Source organism: Phymastichus coffea, unplaced genomic scaffold, assembly GCF_024137745.1.
Source record: "Phymastichus coffea isolate CEN01 unplaced genomic scaffold, Cenicafe_Pcof_1.1 PCOF00102, whole genome shotgun sequence".
Lineage (NCBI taxonomy): Eukaryota > Metazoa > Arthropoda > Insecta > Hymenoptera > Eulophidae > Phymastichus > Phymastichus coffea.
In genome coordinates, this window is record NW_026706913.1 from 432,997 (window position 1) to 453,355 (window position 20,359).

The window sequence follows — 20,359 nt, forward strand, 5'->3', positions numbered from 1 at the left end:
TATAAATAACCTCTCGTTTTATAAATAAAAACTTTTTACAGTAAAATTATTAAATCGTCATTTAGTTAATAAACGTCATAAGGAAAAAGATTTCATGAAGTAATACGTAATGATTACAGAACATGTACAGATGCTTTTTGATTCTTTTCGTACTGGACAAGGTATTTTGTTTTTTATTGCCGGCTAGTATTCTGCATTATGGAAATTGCAAAGTAGTTTAGAGACGAAACTGTCTAATAATGAGTATAGAGATATACAAGCGCAGTCGAAATTTAAAATTTTAGCAAAAGTTTAAAAAAGAAATTTATATAATCAAATTCCAATATATAAAACACTAAGTACCAAAAGATAAAAATTTAGAAAATAAGTACGTATTTTGGAATTTTGGCTGCAAAAGTTCAAAATATAGAAATTTTAATTATCTCTTTTTCTTTTTTAATTTTAAATAAATCTATCAGCTATCATCAGAAATTTAATCCATTTATAGCGATAGCAATAATTATGCATGGATCATTGGCACATTCTACCAACTCTCCACTATTATCTTCTCACTAACAATCCTAGACAATCCTATAATATCTATAATTTCACATACTAGTGTATAAATTGCGATATCTTTGCTTGTGAAACCAAGTGCTTATTGTTCTGTGTAAACAATGCAAACAATTTTCTCTTATATAATTTGTATTCAGTTAATTAACAAACAAATCCAAATTTTAAGCTTTTGGAATCTTAAAATTGTATTGGTTATTTCATAAAGACACAAATTGAAATCTCCCTCATTAAGATGCATTTTCTATGCAGTGTAAATTTGATAGCATCAGCATTTTGATTTAAAAGATTTCAATTCGTACCTACCTTAAATTTTTGAATACAACAAAATCTTTAAGATTCCAAACACGTGTAGTTATATTTGAACTAGTTTTCCTGGATTGTATATTTTCATTTATTAAAATGAGCATAGTACATTTGCAATAATACATTAATTGAAACAAAGTTAGCTACTTTACAAAGTATTGAGATCAGATATTTAGATTTATCAATTATATAGTTTATATTATAAGTTCATATTTTAGTTTAATCGACGAATACTCTTCGGTATTCAAAATATTAAATTCTCTTTAATATATCTTATGTTCTGTTTTAATTACTAGATTATTACATGAGGATACGCTATTACTAAACTTTCAAACGTTATGAACATAAATTTTAAACATTTAACGTAATTTCTTCATTATAAGCTATTTATCTATACAATATGACATCTTATACTATTAAAAAAGAATAAGAATGATATATTAGGAAAATTTATTTGTATTTTTTATAAGTTAAATATTGCAGGAATTCAGATGGATTGATTAAACTTTCATAGCTGTTTTTGCATTTAACTTACATGTTATTTTAATATAACAAATAATTAATCTATTTATTTATAACGAATAAGTAGAATTTTGAAATATTAACTAAAAACAGAGGTATGACGATTTAAATAACAATAACCCATAACGTCAAACTATTTTATTGTTTATACCACTACAAATTTTTTTTAATATAGTTATAGAAATCAACGATCATTATTTAAGTTGTTATTGATTGAATCAGAAGTTCACCGTTTTCTTCAAATTTCAAACATATTTATTAAAACCCACAAATTACAAATAATAAATACAAAAAATGCAATTTTGCGATAAACTTATTTGTTATACTCGGTGTCACATTTTTTTTCTAATTAATTTTGCAGGATTAATTAAATAAGTATATTGTATTTGTCGTCATGATCGTCATAATCGTTATTGCACTCATCATTAAAATAAGTCGTTGCCTTTTCTAGTAAAATAGACTTTAGTCAACCATCACCATTACTACCTATAATAAAATCAGTAGAATATGTAGTTTCACTAGTTGATGTAATAATAATGTTGATGCTGTTAAAGAAAAAAAATACAAAAGTAATAAAAGTACAGAAAGAAGCTAATGACGGGAAGAATAAAACATGAATCCAAATATAAAATACGTTCTGAAGGCAAAAGATTTGAAAGAATTAAAAAACGAGTCGTTGATCAAATAACAGAGAACTGGTGATAAAATAACAGATAAAATAATAGAGAATTAATCCATTTTTCAATCAAACACGTCAGAAGAGAACTTGTTCTGTGAAATCTTTAAGGAAAACCCTAAGTGAATTTGCATCCTAGTTATAATTTAACGATGAGAGCGTAGTTAATATGATTTTATATGTAAAAAATTAGTGATGCGCTTAAAAAAAATGTAAGCAATTTTTTCCTTGTTTCTAAAAAAAATTTTTATTTTTAACTTTTTAATTTTGACCCATAGTATCGACCGTTTCATTCATGTACAGTATTTTTTAAATCATCTAAGAAACTTATAAACGAAATTTCAGATCGAAATATTAAGAACTACTGGAAGACACGAGCTATCAGGTGACTCGTCGAATAATAGACACGGTAGGTATTTCCAATATATTTGAATTTATTTGAACGAAAACATTCAAATAAACTAGTCATGTTGCTTGTAAAACAAAAAAAATCATTCTTAATAAAAATAATAATATATAATCTATAATATTTATTATAGAAATTCTCATTGAATAAGTATTAACAAAAATAATAATAAAAGTAAATACATACATAAATTAAATCATATATTTCATATTTAATTATTTATTTTAAGGAAATGTAAATAGAAGAATTATATTTCACTTATAATAAAATAGCTCACAGCGGATGTCCGATTGTTATACTTACAGAAGTAGTATATCCATATCATACGTAAATTACAATTCCAAAAACACTATTATTATCTATAAATGCTATACATATTATAAACTACTATATACAACCATTTGTTCTATATTAAATTAATATAAAATGCATTGCGTGAAATTGAACTAAGCGAAAATGTAATATCAAACACAGTTACAAGTATGCCTCTATATATCAGAACATTTCTGCAACATACTTAAATAGTATACAAAATCCTTCGTTCTGGAGCTGATCTTTTTTTTGCCCACTTGCAGCGAAACCTATGATTCTTCAAGCTCTTTTATATATTTCAACTTTTCTTAACACGTCCCTTTTGAGTTTGCGATTGTTTAAACGTTAAGCCATCGATAGTTTGTGTTGACCAATACGCAATCTTAATTGCTTCATAAGTTCAGCGACATTTTTGGTCACTTCCAATTATACTTATTACTGGTTATAGAAGCTGCAAATTTTACTTGTACCTTGGATACAAATATCTCTTTAGGACACTTATTTCAGACTACACTATCAAAATTATCCTTAGTATTTGAAGTCCGCAATATCTAGCATACTGTTTAAACAAAACCTCGTAAAATAGTCATTCTTACATAGGAAGAACTTTTTCAAAACATAGATCATTCAGTGGTATCTTTACATTATCTTTGCGAGAACCCAGTTGCTTGTTCTTTGCTAGTGTGCAGATTGGTAGTAAAAGATACAATTTCAAATTAATTAGCTTATGTGATAAAGAAAATTCTATGGAAATTCTTAAAAATAGCAATTCTTATAAGAAACGATATGAATCAAAATCGAAAATATAGAAATATGCATATAAAACAATTCAATACCTACATTGGGTATAACTTATCTCTTGATAGTTGTGTTACGAAACGAAAATCGATTGGCGAAACTAGTCTTTTACCTTGCTAATAAGTCACAATAAGAGAAACATCATTTACTGGGATGATCCCAATAATCGAGTTGTTTGACTAAGATTACTCATAGCTCAATGAACAGCTGGTAATCATAATGTAACGGCGAGTTATTTTTTTTTATTATTGTTCTCTTCTTTGTCTTTCTGAATTATTCAAAATTAAGAGTAAGAAATGAGAACCTTTGTCTTGTAAAAAAATGAGGTTGAGTATCCTTGCTTATAAATATTTCTTAGAGTTTTCAAACGAAAATCGCAGGCTAGAGTTTAGGAAAGATAGTCTGAAACCTATATATTTGTAAAAAGTACTCTTCATAACCTACACTAACTATATCACTCTAGACTATGCCCCGTATTTTCTCTGTTCAAATAAATAGAAATAATCTAATAGTCTAAGCTTATGACGAATTTATTGTCAACTTGTCATATCACTCTCTCTCCCCCTATGTAAATTTATATGTATTGGTTATTCTGTAAATATACATTTATTTCCTAGCAGCATCAGACGATGACAGCTGAGAGTCTAAGTTAAGAAAGAGAGCCGGCAGAGAGGGTAGTGCGCGCATATGTGTGTTGACGTGGTATGAGTGACGGGCGCGCGCTGCGTGATAAAGGGCCGGCAATTAGCCAACTGCTCGCAGGACGATAGGATGCCCGGCTAACCTGTAGGTGATTAAAAAGTTTCCAACGTGCATTTCTAGCTGATTTCGCTGCGTGTCTTCCCGACAGACTTTCGACGTATGTGGGGCATTGCATCGCCTGTAGAACGGTGCAAGGATGCGTGTCACTGCAGTCCTTCTGAGGATATAGCTGACGGCGTGATTTCAATATTACAAGCCTACCGGTCCGCTACGAGAGATACGCCATAAGTAAGTACCGACCGTTCTTTAAGTCTCTCTCTTTCTCTCTGCCTAGTTTGCTTTTCTCTCTACACAGCCCTGTACACTTGTATAATATACAAATATACATAAAACTCTTGCACATCCTCCGGTTCTGCCCTTTTCTTTTGTGTACCTTTTTTCCACTCGCTTTCCATAACTTTCGCGATTGCAGCTCCGCGAGCCATTACCATCCGGCAAATATATCGGCAATCTAGAGTACCGGGTCGGGTCTCGTAAGACTTTCGCAGGTACCCACAACGAGCTGTAATTAAGCTTACCATTCCTTCGGTTATTCTACATTATTATTGTATATTGTGGCGGTATAAAATCCCGTTACAAGCTAAACGTATTTAATTATTATTAAAACCTCATTGTGTTTACAACCTCGTGTATAGTGCATATTTTTTAAGTAAAATAGTTATATTAAAATAATGTTCAAATATAGTTGTAACACGTTCGTTTCTTTAATTCGACTTCGTTATTCGCGTACCAAATAAAGTAGCCCTAATAATGTCGTGTCACTGATTATTTATAAAGGGAGGGTACGCAAGGCGCATTCGCTTCGCCGCAGAAGGTGTCGATGAGCTCTCGTCGTCTAACAATCCTAAATGCTGGAATTATGAGACAGGGAGAGAGAACAGGATCTTTCGAGAATTATTTGTTCATTCACATTCTTTACCGCATCGGAGAAAAAGACCGTGAAAGTTTGTCTCCGTGCGAGTAAACGCACCAGAGACAAAGCATTGCCTCATCTTAACTTGTCCAACCGTCCCAGCAGATGCGGAGCGATTTAAGCGCACTCGCATCCACTTGTTCGCGTCCTTGTGATTTCGTCGAGAGACAGAAACGAAGGGCACACCGAAAATATGACAGAGTACCTGACCTGAGGGAGGGACATCGTCGGAGACCTGGCGAGCTGCTGCTGCTGATGCTGCTCTGCCACTCGTCGACGTCCTCTTAGCTGCTGTTGTTCATCCTCTCGATTGCTGCTGAATATGGCTATAGAGGGCCGGTTGTCTGCCATAATTTCCTCACAGCTTTCCGTTAGAAGGCCGATGTCCGATCAAATATTTGATCTCCGACTCCGACTACCGACGCCGATCAGGAATTAAACCTGAAATAAAGCCACATTGAGCGTCGATACTTGGTTCGAGCTATCGAGACATTGATGTGACAGCGGCGAATGGGAAGGCACGCGGAAGAGAGAAAGAGGCGAACAGAGCAAGCAATCTGGACGATCACATCATCCGTCACATAGTTTAGATAAATTAAGTCTCTTTTACCATTTAAAGATCGTTAATTATAAGACAAATGTTATAAACTATCTATTTACTATATAAATAACAATTCTTCGACTCGTTTTAACATTGTTACATCCTGTTACGTAAATTCTACTTATTTTAAGATCAGCGACAATGAAGCAAGCTCAAAGTAGCAAAATAAGCACAAAAATGTATCACACCTTTACGAAACACAAAATTGCCAAACTTCCAGAAATCAGCAGAATTCTAACCCAGAATTTGTAACACTGACTTGTTGATTACTCGACATATCAAATGTAGGCTAATTAGTCGATATCCAATATACGGGTTATTCTCATTTAAAATTCAAATTTCGACAGTCAATTGAAATAAGGCTGTCGGCCACTGAAACCCGTAACTTCTTTTGCCGGAGAAGTTTGGCCACCTTATAACGACGACGGGCTTTAGCTAGCACCGGACTAGCTCAGATAATGCCGATCAGCAGAAGGCTGATCGACCCGCGGAGGCGGCGTGGATAATCCCGTCGGCTTCCGGGCAAGGAATGAGAGAGTTGGTACAAGGTCTTAGGTCGAGGAATAACAAGGCGGATGAAGTACTCTTAGTACCTTCTGCAATTTATTCGTAGTTTCGACAACTTGTTACATATGGCCAATGCGCTGGGCCACAAGTGAGCTTCACGAGAAGGTCACGAGGAAATCGCCGTGCGTAATGAGAGAGAGAGCAACAAGATATGGTACTTACGGGAGGCTTACTCGTGTAGCCGTAGAAGTAGAGCTCTGTCGCCGTGGGGCTCTCGAATCCGCACGAAATATTTTACCTCCTGGAGATCGCTTTCGCAGGAGAGGCCCGTCGCCGCACGAAACCCGGGAGCAGGCCTGCTGGATTGGTCCTTCACGAGAATGCCAATCCTTAACGCTTCGTAGTGCAGTTTCGCTGGATAACCGAAGTGATGCAGCGATACGCACTAGTCGAACGCACGTACATAAAAGCCGCGAGCTTTCGCTCGCCGGTTGCCGTGAGGTCCTCTTCGTTTCGCTTCGAGTCACGTGTTGTTGATTCGGCTATTTTCGGGGAAACGCGGCTCTCTCTCGCGGCTACGCTAGTTTCACGCGTGTGTGTGTCTCCTGACACTCTCGCATCTCCTCCTCTTTAAGTGTGTGGGATGCCACATAACAAGGCCCCCTCACTTGGGGAAAAACGGCGGCTTTTCCCACACTTGTGTGGCTAGTGATATGCCTCCGTGCTGCTTTATGCTTACATTTGTGAAGATGTATTTGATTGCCCGCAACTTGGGATTTGAAATTAACAAAAAAAAAGAGAACTCTGTATAACTCTATTCTTTTCTTATTTTTCCAAAAAAAAAAAATGTTATGTTGATAACGGACGAAATTATTTATCACAATTTGCGGTACTGAAAAGAAAATAAATAAGGCAAGTATATGTTGAAAGGAAAAATCAAGTAATTTTCATATATTTATTGCAGCACCGACGGTGTTGCTCTCTCTCTTTTTCCGCTCTTTCAACGCTTACATAGTATAATTTCGAATGAAACGCTGAGTATTGGAAATAAATAATTAAAGAATATTGTCGAGTGCCAAAGATAATTTCGGATGCGCGTTATTGTGTGTGTGTTGTTTGTGTCACGCTTTCATACTGAGGGACTGGGGAAAATTTTTATTTCATTCCTCTTTAATTTTTCCTCTTATGGCCATAGCCCACACTCTTGCCTTTTCGAGGCCATTGCCCATTACACACGCATTCGATGCACTCAAGTATATATGTAATTTCGGTTTACAAGCTACTTATATACGAGGTGTGTTCAAAAAGTAACGAGAATTTTTAAATTTCGCGGGTTTGGAGAGTCCGCTTGTATAAAATTTTTTTTATTATGTTGGTACACATGCCCCTGAAGTACGATAAAATTTTCAGCAATATTCATTGCTTACTTTTTAAGTAGCAGCCGCTAACGTTAGACGTGTTTTTCGAGCTCGGCGATTTTCGTTTGTGAAAAAAAATGGATCAAAGAATTTGTATTAAATTTTGCGTAAAAAATGAAATAAAGTGTAGTAAAGTTTGTCAAATGTTAACAAAGGCATATAGTGAGTCTGCTATGAGTAAAGCAAGGATTTATGAGTGGTATAAGCGTTTCCAAGATGACCACGAAAACGTTGAAGATGACGAACGACCCGGACGCCCAAGCACATCAACAACCGATGAAAACGTGAAAAAAGTGAAAGAAATGGTTATGAACGATCGCCGAATCACAATCAGAGAAGTCGCTGATGATGTTGGCATATCAGTTGGCTCATGCCATCAAATTTTTTCGAATGTTTTGGGTATGAAACGTGTGGCAGCAAAATTCGTTCCAAAATTGTTGAATTTCGAACAAAAACAGCGGCGAATGGAAGTTGCTCAGGAGTCGCTAAATGAAGTCAATAACGATGCAGAACTACTAAAACGTGTTATAACAGGTGACGAAACATGGGTTTACGGATATGATATCGAAACTAAGGCTCAATCGTCCCAGTGGAGGCATTCTGGATCGCCAAGACCGAAAAAGGCTTGACAAGTACGGTCGAATGTGAAGGTTATGCTCACTGTGTTCTTCGATTTTAATGGCATAGTGCATTATGAATTCTTGCCACAAGGTCAAACAATCAATAAGTAGTACTACCTACAAGTTCAACGTCGTTTGCGTGAAGCAATCCGAAAAAAACGCCCGGATTTGTGGCAAAACAATTCATGGCTTTTGCACCACGATAATGCGCCTGCTCACACTTCATTGCTTTTTCGTGAATTTTTGGCCAAAAACGAAACTGTAACGATGCCTCAGCCTCCATATACGCCAGATATGGCTCCATGTGACTTTTTTCTATTTCCAAAAATAAAGAGAACATTAAAAGGCCGTCGTTTTACAAGCATAGATGACATTAAAAGCGAATCGCTGAAAGAGCTAAAAGCTATTACAAAGATCGAGTTTCAAAAGTGTTTCGAGGATTGGAAAAAGCGTTGGCATAAGTGTATTGTATCCGAAGGGGACTACTTTGAAGGCGACAACATTAATGTACATGAATAAATAAATATTTTTTTCATAAAACGAAAATTCTCGTTATTTTTTGAACACACCTCGTAATTATTTTTCTATTACTTTTTTTTTGATTCCTTTTTTTTTTCCTATTCCCCAATCTGGAAATACGATCTTTTCTTTGGATTTAACTTAACTTTTATTGTAATGTATATCTTTTTCTCTTATTATTTTTTTTTAAACTAAAAATTCTCTTTTTTTTTTTTTGTTTTTTTTTTGAAACTGAAAGGAAAACGTCTTTTATAATCTATTACAGAACTAAAAAAATCTTACGTACTGAAGGTTACCTAGAAAAACGTAAGACTTGAAATGACTATACCTTATATCACTCAACTTTGGAACAAAAAGGAACTTATTTTCGTAATCGTCGCTAGGACGTGTCGCTCGCATACTCGCACACATGGCACTGCACTCTTAGTTCGCATTAATACGTCGTGATGCCCTCTCTTCTTGCACGCGCTGACGTTCCTCGTCGATTGAGCGCCGGAAACCTGCGTCTGTATCATACCTTCTCTTCCCTTCTGCCAGCAATTCCTTTTGTACTACTCCTCTTGCATGTTGGAAACGACCAGTCAGTAGATTTCTGATCGTGCGTGCCCGTTTTGCTGGATTATTGTTATAATCTTGCTTGTATTGCTCTTGTCGAAATGGGTCACGGTATACTGCTGTTCGGATGTAATTCACCGGATTTATATCTGCTCTTGCTGGTGGTGCTCTGACGGCCAAGTCGGCAGCTTCTCTTGCGCTTCTTGATAGTGAATTGATGTCTAATTGGCGAAGCATTCGGAGGACCGGGTGGTTCTCTCTTTGAGCCGTAGGAATCACCGACCAGCGTACTCTCGGCAGCTCGCGGTCTGTTGCGTCTTGATTGTCTTCGTCTGCCGTGAGGGTGTTATTTTCGGTGTCGACTGTATCAGTGTCGGTCTCTGGCTCGACGGTGTGAGTGTCAGCGGTGTCGTCGTGCTCTTGTAAGCAATGGCCAGGGGTGCGTGCCTCAGCCTCGCTCATACCAAGTAAACTTGGGAGTTGTGTGATGAAATCTTCCAAGACATTGATGTCTGTCATCTCTGGAAGTTCGATGAAATCGACGGTGCCTCGCATCGGTACGACATATGCTCTGCCGCGTGACGTCAGGGGCTTGTATCCTTTTCTACCAATGTAACAGACTGCGCACACATATCCCCTCGTGGTTTGTTCATGTGTGTGCCTGTTGGTATCCTCTCCGCTGTAGCCGGCTTCGTCGACATTTTCGAACTGACCTTGGCGTGCACCGGTTTCATTCTGCGAGTGCGTGCTTGCCGTTCCTGGACGACGTGGACTGTAATAAGCAGCGGCTCTGCCTATAGGGCGTCTGCCAGGAAATCTATTTTCGAATTCGTCTGACGCAGTTGACGTGTTGAAAAGGGTAGCGTCGTTATCGTTGTTGTTGCTAGGCGACGCCATTTCCTAACCTCTCACTTGTTCTTTTACGTGCACTCTCGTGTTTTACTTACGTGACACCCGCGCACTCGCGAACTGTTTTATTGTTCAACTGTTCTTTTTTCCTTTTTTTTTTTCCTTTCTTTCGAGCACTTGTGCACTACCGAGGTTACGTTCTGGCAGAGAGAAAAAAACTGATGCGGCGGCCCACGTTGCTGTGAGCCGGTGATGCCCGCTTCTCTGCTCCGCGAGGCTGCCTGTCTGAGTAGCGCATGCGCCCTTTTCTTCTCACTGCTTGTATACTAGAGTAGGAGGGGAAAATTCTCTGTTTGCATTGCCTGTGTTTGATGTCTATTGCTGCGACTTTTCCGAAAATATTCGCTTCTTGGCCGTGAAATAAATGAACTAAGCTCGATTTTTCCTTTCGGACGCTTAATATTTGCAGAATTTTGGATCAAATTTAATTTTGTGTCGTTTGGAGAATTGTACAGGTACGGCTGGTGTATAGTCTATGTAACTTTAAGCTTGCCACCGCGCTCGAAATTACCTTTCGAGGTCTACCTCGTTTTCTTTTTGTTGTGGAGGCGAGCGTTTTGTTATTTTCGGTGACGCTTTTCTTCGGACGTCCGCGTGCCCGCTTCGGCTTTATTTCGATGCCGGAATCGCTGTTTCTGTCCGGAGATTTACGTGGACGACCTCTTGGGCGCTTGGCAGGTGGAGTATCTTCTTTCTTGCCTTCTTTTTCGTCTTCGTCGCTCGATGATTTCTCTGTTTCATATTTCTTCAGATGCATCGAATGCCATGCGTTGCGTAGTTCTACGCCGTCTTGCTTTAATTTATATAAGTTCCTACCTACTATACCCGTTATTATGCATGGTCCAACAAATTTAGTGTTTAGTTTCGCGCTTATATTTTTCGCGCTATCGGATAACTGCATATTCTCGCGTAAAACTTTTTGTCCGATTTTAAATGTATACTCGCGCTTGTTACTGTCGTGGTATATGCTTGTCTTTTTCTGTTTTGCCAAAGTTTTCTCGGCTGTGTCTTTGTGGGACTTTTGTAAATCACTCATACGTTTCGCCCATTGATTTGTGTTGCTGATTTGTGTGTTAGCTGTTGTGTTTTGTGTGGGTGGTTGAGTGGTTGGGGAATCGTTTATGTTTTTAAGCTGAGGGAGTGAATCACGTATATTTTCGATGTTTTGTCGCCACGACTGCGGAGGTGTTAGTTCGCGTCCGTATACTAAAAAGTTGGGAGTCTTGTTCGTTGTTATATTTTTACTGCTGTTATAGGCGAATTGAAATTGAGGAATAAATTTGCTCCATTGAAAGTGGTTTTTCTCGACATACGATCTTATCATTGTTTTAATTGTTCTATTTGCTCTTTCCGTTGGGTTATCCTTGGGAGCTTGTACGCCTGTTTTCTCGTGTATTATTCCGCTCTCGTGTAGGAATTCGTCGATAGTGTTATTGTCATATTCTTTACCATTGTCCGAAATTAGTGTTTGCATGCACCCGTGGTTGGCTATTACCGTATTTTCGATTGCGTCTTTGACAGATTCGGCTGTCTTATCCTTTAGTGGTTTGCAAATCACATATCTCGAAAATAAGTAAATGAAAACCGATAAATACATGTAACCTTCCGGGCTCGCGGGGAAAGGGCCTTGTAAATCTGTAGCAACGGCTTACCATGGATATGTTATTGTCCGTGTGTTCATAGGTCCGATTTTCCCTTGCTGGTCTGCCCTGCATTTTTGGCAGATCTGGCAATATTTGACGTAACGTCGCGTGTCTCGGTAGTACCCTGGCCAAAAATAATCATTTCGTATTCGAGCGTATGTTTTCTCGGTTCCCAGGTGTCCTGCATACGGGCTGTCGTGATTCTCGCGTAAAATTTGTAATCTATGTTCGCGTGGCACGACGATTTTCCAAGGTTTAAAATCTGGGAGATTATTTTCGATATCGTGCTTGGGTTTGTACACGTATAATTTATTTCCTATCGTTTTCCAGTCTTTGAAAAATTTCGGCTTAACAGTAACGTCATTGAATCGTCGAATATACCATTTGTCTGTCGTATAGTTCGTTAAATCGATTGCTGCGACGGCATGAGTTGCAGTTATATCGGTATTTTCGTATATGCGGCTTAATGCGTCCGGGACTACGTTGCAAACCCCTTTGCGGTGAACGATCTTAAAATCTGAGCCGAGAAGGTCGTCTATCCAGCGGCCTATGCGGCCTGTTGGCTGCTTCCTTTCGAAAAGCCACTTCAGCGCGCTGTGATCCGTAATTACTGTGAAACTCTCGCCTTCTAGGTAACACCTAAACTTCTCGATTCCTACTCGAACGGCAAGGCATTCTTTCTCGGTCGTGGAATAATTTAATTCGCATTTTCTCAATGCTCTGCTACCGAAGGCGATAACATATTCCACGCCGTTTATTTTTTGTGTTAGAACATATCTAATTCCGACGTTATTCGCGTCGCAATGTAAGAAATATTCACCGTTTGGGTCTGGTCTATGTAACATAGGTGCATTTACCAAGAGGGATTTCAATTTCGAGAACGCCTGTTGGTGTTCATTTTTCCACTCGAATTTTACGTTTTGTTTTGTTAACTGCGTGAGTGGATGTGCTATTTTCGCATAATCGCGTATAAATTTCCTATACCAACTGGCCATACCAAGGAACCTTCGCAGTTGGCGCAGAGTTTTTGGACGGGGGTAGTTTTCGACTGACGCAGTTTTGTCTCGGTCGATTTTTATCCCGTGTTCGTTCACAATAAACCCTAAGTATTTAATTTCGGATTGGCAGAAGTGACTCTTACCACGATTTATTGTTAATCCTGCATCGTTAATTCTCGAAATTAATATTTCCAACCGCTCCAAATGTTCCTCGAACGTTTCCGAAATTAAGACAATGTCGTCGAGGTATGCATAAGCGTAAGGTTCGAGATTGCTGATTACGCGATCTATAAGTCTCTGAAAGGCTGCGCCCGCGCCCTTGAGACCCATCGGAAGTCTTTTATATTGCCATAATCCTCGCCCTGCTACCGTGAAAGCGGTAATAGGGCGGCTGTGTTTGGCTAATCTTATCTGATGGTAAGCTGATGATAAATCGATCGATGTTATATAACGCGCTGACCGCAGTTTGTTTAAAATTACATCCATATATGGTAATGGGTAGGCGTCTCCTTCCGACGCTTCATTGACTTTTCGCAAGTCTACACACATGCGGTAAGCGTTTTCGTTTTTCTTAACCATCACTACCGGTGATGACCATTCAGACTCCGACGGTTCTATTATACCTTGAGCTGCTTGCTCGTCGATTATGTCGTGCAATGCTTTCTCTAATTTCGGTGACAAGGGGAAGTATCTTTGCTTAACGGATTTTACCCCCGGGCGTAGTTTAATTTCGTGTTCGACTAAGTTCGTGTAAGGTAATTTTTCCTTTTGCTTTTTGGTTGGAGTGGGTAGCAATTTGTTTAATAAATTTTTCAATTTTAAATTTTGACTGTCGGTTAATCTAGATAGACCGCTCGCTTGCGGTAGTTCTTCGCGTTTTACGTCTAATGTACAAGCGTCAAAATTTATGTCGGGGTTAGGTAAAACGTCTAATGTACATAACTCGAATTTCTGTTCAATCGTTTTGCCGTCGATTTTATAATTATACGAATCATTTTCCGTTTTCATGTTGATTTTATGTGACCGTATAACATCCATCCCCAAAATCATACCGTACGGTAACGTTGGCACTACTAAAATTCTTGTCTTTGCTTTTAATTTATCGATTGTTATTGTGGTTCTGATTTTGCCTTGTGTTTTTTCCAGTTTACCGTTCGGCATTTTAACGAAATTAACAGTGTTATTGTCAATATTAATTTTATTAGTTTCGCATACTTCGGCGGCTATTTCTCCCATAATCGTGCGAGTCGCCCCCGGATCAAATAAGGTTTTTATTTCCGATTTTCTGATTTGCACTGTTAGCCAATACCGGGGATAAATTTTAAATTTTTCGCCTTTTTCCGGCTCGTCACGATAACGAACTTTTGCTTTTTTGATGCGAGCTTTATTTGTAGCAGTTGATGACGCGACGCTCGCAGTGTCGTCATCTGCACTTAGTTTTTTGATTTTCGATCTTTCTTATCGCCGCGGTCGCGCTTGTCCTTTCTGCGATCCTCGTTTTTGTCGCGGGATTTCTCTTTGCTCCTATTCTCGCGATCGTCTTTAGGTTTGGGGTCTCGATGTTCCTTCTTCTCCCCATCCCGGTTCTCCTTGGGCGGTTTGTCGTGTCTACTTTTCCTAGAGGTTCTCTCCTTATCGCGACTGCGATGGATACTTTCGGACACGCTTGACCAGCCGCTTTCGCTGCCGGAAAAACTTCCGCGTCTACTGCTACGATCGCTCAATGAACTATCGCGAGATTGACTTCGTTTGCGATTCTCGCCTTTTTTCCCGTGTCTCCCGAAAAAAGCCATGTGGTGAAAGCATTGCTTGTTGCACTTGTGGTAGATCTTTTTGTAATTTCGGTTCTCTTTGCTTCTATCGCGATAATTCCCGAAAGTAACTGCTGCCAATTGGTCTTTTATCGTTTGTAATTCTGTTTGTACTGTTTTTAACGGGTCAGCTTCGGTCGCGCATGCTTCATCCGTAGAAGCTTTTGTTTTCGGCTGTTCTCCCGCTTCGAATGCTTTTCCAATGCTTACGGCTACTTCGATAAAATCCGTGAGTGACTTGGACATGTGGCCGCGAAGGTGAGGCATATACTGAGGGAGGAACGAATTTCGATAAATTTGTTCTTTTTGTTTGTCATCCGAAATTTTCTCGTCCATTTCGTTAAAAATTAGTAGCAGTGCGTCTATATACTCTTGCACAGGTTCATTTGTGCCTTGCATGCGCGCACGCGCCTCGTCATTTTTCTTTTCTGTGTATAGCTCGTCTGTGTACTGTCTAATCATTTTCTCTTTTATTACTGACCACGTTTTCCATTGCTGTTCGTTATTTTCGAAGTGCCGCGCCGCTCCTTGGTCAAGTAATATATGAAAGCCGCGTGCTAAATCTGCGTCTGTCAGGTCAGTTGATTTTTGCATTCGCGCAATGTCTCGGAAAAACGTTCTTACGTCTTCGTTACTTGTACCTTTAAATTTTAAACCCCACCCTGGCATTATTTTTGAAAGGTCGCGCGGTTTCGGCTGGTAAGTATTGTTCGCCGCAGGCCATCGGCCGAAATGTGGTGAAGCATAAGGTGGTAAACGTGCCGTGGTTACTGGGGAATGATCGGCGGTTTCGATCACTATTACCGGATCGTTTTCCTGCGGTTCTTTCTGTGTGTTATCGCTTGTTATTTGTAAATTCTCCAAATTTAGGTCGTGTTGTTGCGTTGCTGCCAGAATGCGTGCCAAAGCGTCTCGTTTTAGATCAGCAGTACCGAAAGGTAATTCGTATTCGTCTCGCGCAAGCGTAATTTCGTTGCCGCTCGCGTCTGTCACCTTGTACGTTTGTTCGTCTGCTTGATGCAACGATGATGCGCGGTCGTAAGAACTCGCGACTGTTGTTTGTGTTGTTGGATCAGTTTTTGTATTGCCTTCTGATTTTTCTGACTCACCGAACTGGGTTGATAAGTAAAATTTGCGCTTTGTATTCCTATCCTTCTCCGTAAGTGCGCTCTCCGTATCGAAGTCGTCGACTTAGTACGTCCCTTTCATTCTCTTAGTAAGTCTTAGTCTTTGTGTTTTAGCCGGTCCTGCCGTCAAAAGGTCGAGTTCTGTCAAGTGGTCAATTAATTCGCTTGTAACACGTACGTTAATGATTTAAGCCCGAACAACGTTGCGTCACAAATTATTTAAGGGGGAAAGGCTCGGAAGGCACATTCGCTTCGTCGCGAAAATTTAACGAGGGCTATGTCGTCCGGCAATATCGGTAATCGCAATTTAATCAATTAGAGAGAGACAGGTTTAACAGAATGAACTCATCAATTCTAATACTTTTCTCTTTATTATAACAATTTTATACATTCGGCCTTGACGTGTGCGTCGGCCGAGCCCGGGCTAAGTTCGCTCCGTGCGAGTAAACGCACAGGAAACAGAACGTCACCTTACAATTCGTCCCGCGAATTCCGCGAGGGCGATGCGAATTTACGCATCTAACCACTCGTCCGCGTCCGGCCTATATGATGCTCGGAGAGAGAGAAATCGAGGCGCGCACCGATAAACTAAAAAGGGTACCTGACCTTGAGAGGGAGCGCTGTTGTGGAAGTCCACGTCCTCTGGGCGAGCGATGTAGTCTTCGCAAGGCAGGACTCTCGATGTAGCTGATCTTCCCTCTTGCTGATGGTCTCCAAAACAGTATTTAACCGCACAAAACACACGTTTTCGTCACGAAGTTCTACTAGCTGGCAATTAATTGCCGGTCAGAACTATACTGCCCGCGATCTCGCGGCCTCCGCGCTTTCTTACGCGCCCCCTCCCTACAGGTACTCAACGGCCGAGCGCCGCCGGCTACGCACACATGTGCGGCTCATGCCGGCGACACTATTTCTCTCTCTCCTCCTCTGCTCTTCGCCTATGCCTATCCCTCCAGCGCCAGGCATCTCCGCCGATCAGGAATCAGACCTGTAACAAAGCCACATCGTGCGTCGATACTCGGTTTTACTCAACCAAGACCGATGTGGCAGCGGCTCAGGGGAAGGCACGCGGAAGAGAGAGAGAGGCGAACAGGGCGATCGAATCTAATGATCGATTCGCCCGTCACACCCCCTCCCAAGTCCAACGATACCCCCGATCATCGGTGGACGACCACCTCGACCTCCCTAGCACCGCCGCCACCGGCCTCGGAAACTCAGAGGGACAAAAACGGAAATAATATAAGGGCAACACTCGCACACGCCAACAATCATACTCAACATTCATTCCAATTAAATAACCTTCACCACTACTCACCCATTTGCCTTAATCGGCACTCCGGGCATCAGGTGTGCTGGCTTGCAACGCGAAGCGTCGCAGCCGCACCATCCTGATGTATTCGGCCGTGGTGGGGTGGCTAGGATTAACCGCCCCAGCCAATCTACCTAACTCCTGGGCCTGTTCGTCCGTCCATGGCTCTTCAGGCGTCGACCCCACCATCTCCGCTCGGGGCTGAAGAGGCTCCCCAGAGGGACCAGGGGCAGGATCAGCCCTCTCTGCGTCGTCGCCGGATCCTGGCGGAGTGCGCCGCAAGGCAACCTCGGCGTCTCGCTGAAGAGAACTTGCAGCCTGGTGTTCCAGCCGCGCGTCCTCTCGCAGCCTTAAAACTGCCTCGTCTGGACCGGCCCGCTCAGCTTCGAGAGCTCGTCTCCTCTCCATTCTTTCTCTTCGGAGACGGCCACCACGCCGCTGCTTCTTCTTACGCGGCTCGGCTGCTATTTCCTCCCCGGCCTCCTCGCTACGAGCCCCCCCACTCCTTTCACTCGGTGGTTGAGGTCCGTCCACCTCCTTGTGCTGTTGCTCCTCAGGCGTCCTGGCTACAGCGTCGGCCCCCGCTCGAGTCCGCAAATATTTCGCGTAAGCGGCCGCGCATCGCACGCAATGAGCAACCGTCGCGTCCAGGCGCCCACAATTCCTGCAGCATTCCCGCGGGTTCGGCGGCTCCGGGCATCTCGAGCGGCGATGTTCTCCAGTCCGGCAATTAAAACAGATAAACGGCCGCACGTCCAACTCCCGGTCGAACGGCACCGAGTTCAGGCCGGCCAGAAAGGTGCCCGTCAATCGGCCCATCATGACGCCCTCCTCCCTGGCTCCTACTACTGGAGTCTCGGCGGGAATGGCGTCCTGCAACGGGGGCCGCGAGCCCTCACTTGAGGCAATCGGCCCGTCCTCTTCACCTCGTCGCGGCTCGGGTCGGACCACAGCCGACAAGCGCGGGGTCTCCGGCGGAGGCGGCCTCTCGTCAGGAATCTCCCACTCCAGTTGGCGGTGATGGGGAAAGAAGCCCAAAACCGGCCGGGCCCCGTCCGTCTCCCGGATCCACCGCCCAGCCCGGAGCACCAGACGCGGCGGCTCGGCCTCCGACACCTGACCGGCCGAGTCGCGAGGCTTCAGGGCAGGCCTCGCGGAGACTCCCCCATCACGGTCATCAGGGCCACCCGCCATCGGCGTCTCACCGGAACGCGGAGGCGAAACACGCGGCTCCCTGGAGCGACGGGGGCAGTGCAGCCCACGGGCTCGTCCTATCTCTAGCCTCCGCGGACGCCTCCCCAATGCTATTGCCTCCGCGGACGCCTCGCCATGGAAACGGTGCGAATTTACGCACTCATTTCCCGGCCCAGCGTCCCCGGTGCGGCGGTGGCTCCTGGACGGCTGCTCCGGTTCCTCCGCTCTGGCCTCGGTCAGGGGCGAGACCCAGTTGCTCGCCGAGAAATCCGGGCCCTTGTTCTTCTTCTTCTTCTTCTTGCCGCCGCCCCGCTGCTCCTCCGCGGTCCTCCTCCGCTCGTCCTCTAGGTACCCGGCAGGCGGGATGCTCGACGGCGGTCCCTGTCGGCGGAAACTGTATCTTGGGTCCAGTTGCTGCTGGTGCATAGGCACCCACTCCATTGGCTCGTGGATGTGCCTCTCCGGCCGCACCACCGCCGTCGTCGCCGCCGAGCCCGCCGCAATTCCCGGAACCGGCTCCCCCTCTAACTGCAGCCTCCCGTTGGTAAAGCCCAACTCCTGGGGTCGGTCCGCTGCCGCTGATGATGGTAGGCCGGGCAGGTCCGCAGAGCCCTCAGGGTTCGACGGACGTGCGAATTCACGCACAGGCGTCTCGCCCCTTAGCTCCTGCGGCTGCGCCGGAGGACTCCTTAGCAAGAGCTCCTCCAGCTCCATTTCTGCGGCGTTGCTGTCCACTATCAGGCCAGCCGCTTCTCCTCCCTCGGCGCCCGGTTTCTCTTCAGGAAACCCCGGGCCGACGCTCAGGACGCGATAGGCCGAAAGCTCCGCGACCATAGCCACGGCTCGCCTCAGCACTCGCGTACCCCGGGTTTCAAGAGTCCCGGGAGCCGCCTCTTCGGTCGTACCTTCCAGGCCGCACGGATCCGGGAGCTCTTCTTCTCCATTACCCTCCGTGGAGCCGGCAAGCGACTGCTCGGGCCGAGCCAAAGATGACGAGGGCTCGGCCACGCTTGCCTCCGTTTTCTCGGGTTCTGGGTCCACCGTCCGGTCTCGTCCTGGGGAAGGCTCGCTCCTGACGCCTATTTCGGCTGTCAGAGCGGCCAACGTCGTAATCTCATCTTCCATCTATAAATTTAAGGCGTATTAGTCATTTGGTCTTTCTTCGGTCAAATTCAGTAAAAAAAAACAATTAAAAGAAGAAAAAAAAAAAAAACGAAAACACGATCCAACCCGTCTACTTCGTTACCCGACGGCGGTCGGTCGCCGTCCGTTGCCCACACCGCGCGGCGGAACGTAACGCTTCAAGTCCTTCACGTGGACCATCGGGATCCGATAGTTATTGTCAGTCTCCAACTCGTATATTAGGTTCGAGACTTTCTTCACTATTTTATACGGTCCGGTGTATTCGGGGTCCAGTTTCGCGTTCCTGCCCGTCGCGGCACACGACAACGAGTAGTTCCTCCGCCAAACTAAATCGCCTACGCTAAAGACTACGTCCCTTCGCCTCTTGTCATACTCTTTCTTCTGTCTCTCCTGCGCCTTCTCGATATGACGTCCCACCAAGTCTCGCAAAGCATTAAGTCTTTCTAATCGGTCCTGCCAAATTTCGGGTTTGATCCTGATCACGGGAGAACGCCGCTCCATTTCCCTCCTTAAACTTTTCACCGGCCGAGGATTCCGACCGAAGTTCAGGAACGCCGGCGTAACCCTCGTAGAAGACTGAGTCGCGGTGTTAATCGCGTGCCTGAATTCGTGCAGGTAGCGGTCCCAAGTCCGATGATCGTTGTCCACGAACATTGCTATCATCGTCTCCAGCGTCCGGTTAACTCTCTCTACTGGGTCACCCTGCTGATGGTACGGGGGACAGAACACATGCTCAACGCCGTATTCTCGGAGCGTAT

At 43.1% G+C, this 20,359-nt stretch overlaps 1 protein-coding gene across 1 annotated transcript; it reads right to left on the bottom strand.

Annotated features, from left to right (window-relative positions):
- Positions 1 to 14,450: 14,450 nt before the first annotated feature.
- On the bottom strand, positions 14,451 to 15,164 carry LOC131670155 (pre-mRNA-splicing factor 38B-like). Its single transcript, XM_058945542.1, has one exon. The coding sequence runs from the start codon at positions 15,162 to 15,164 to the stop codon at positions 14,451 to 14,453; it is 714 nt and encodes a 237-aa protein (XP_058801525.1).
- Positions 15,165 to 20,359: the final 5,195 nt, after the last annotated feature.

Excerpts from the sequence above, each read along its gene's own strand:
- LOC131670155 (XM_058945542.1), bottom strand. The coding sequence starts at position 15,164 with ATGGACGAGAAAATTTCGGATGACAAACAAAAAGAACAAATTTATCGA.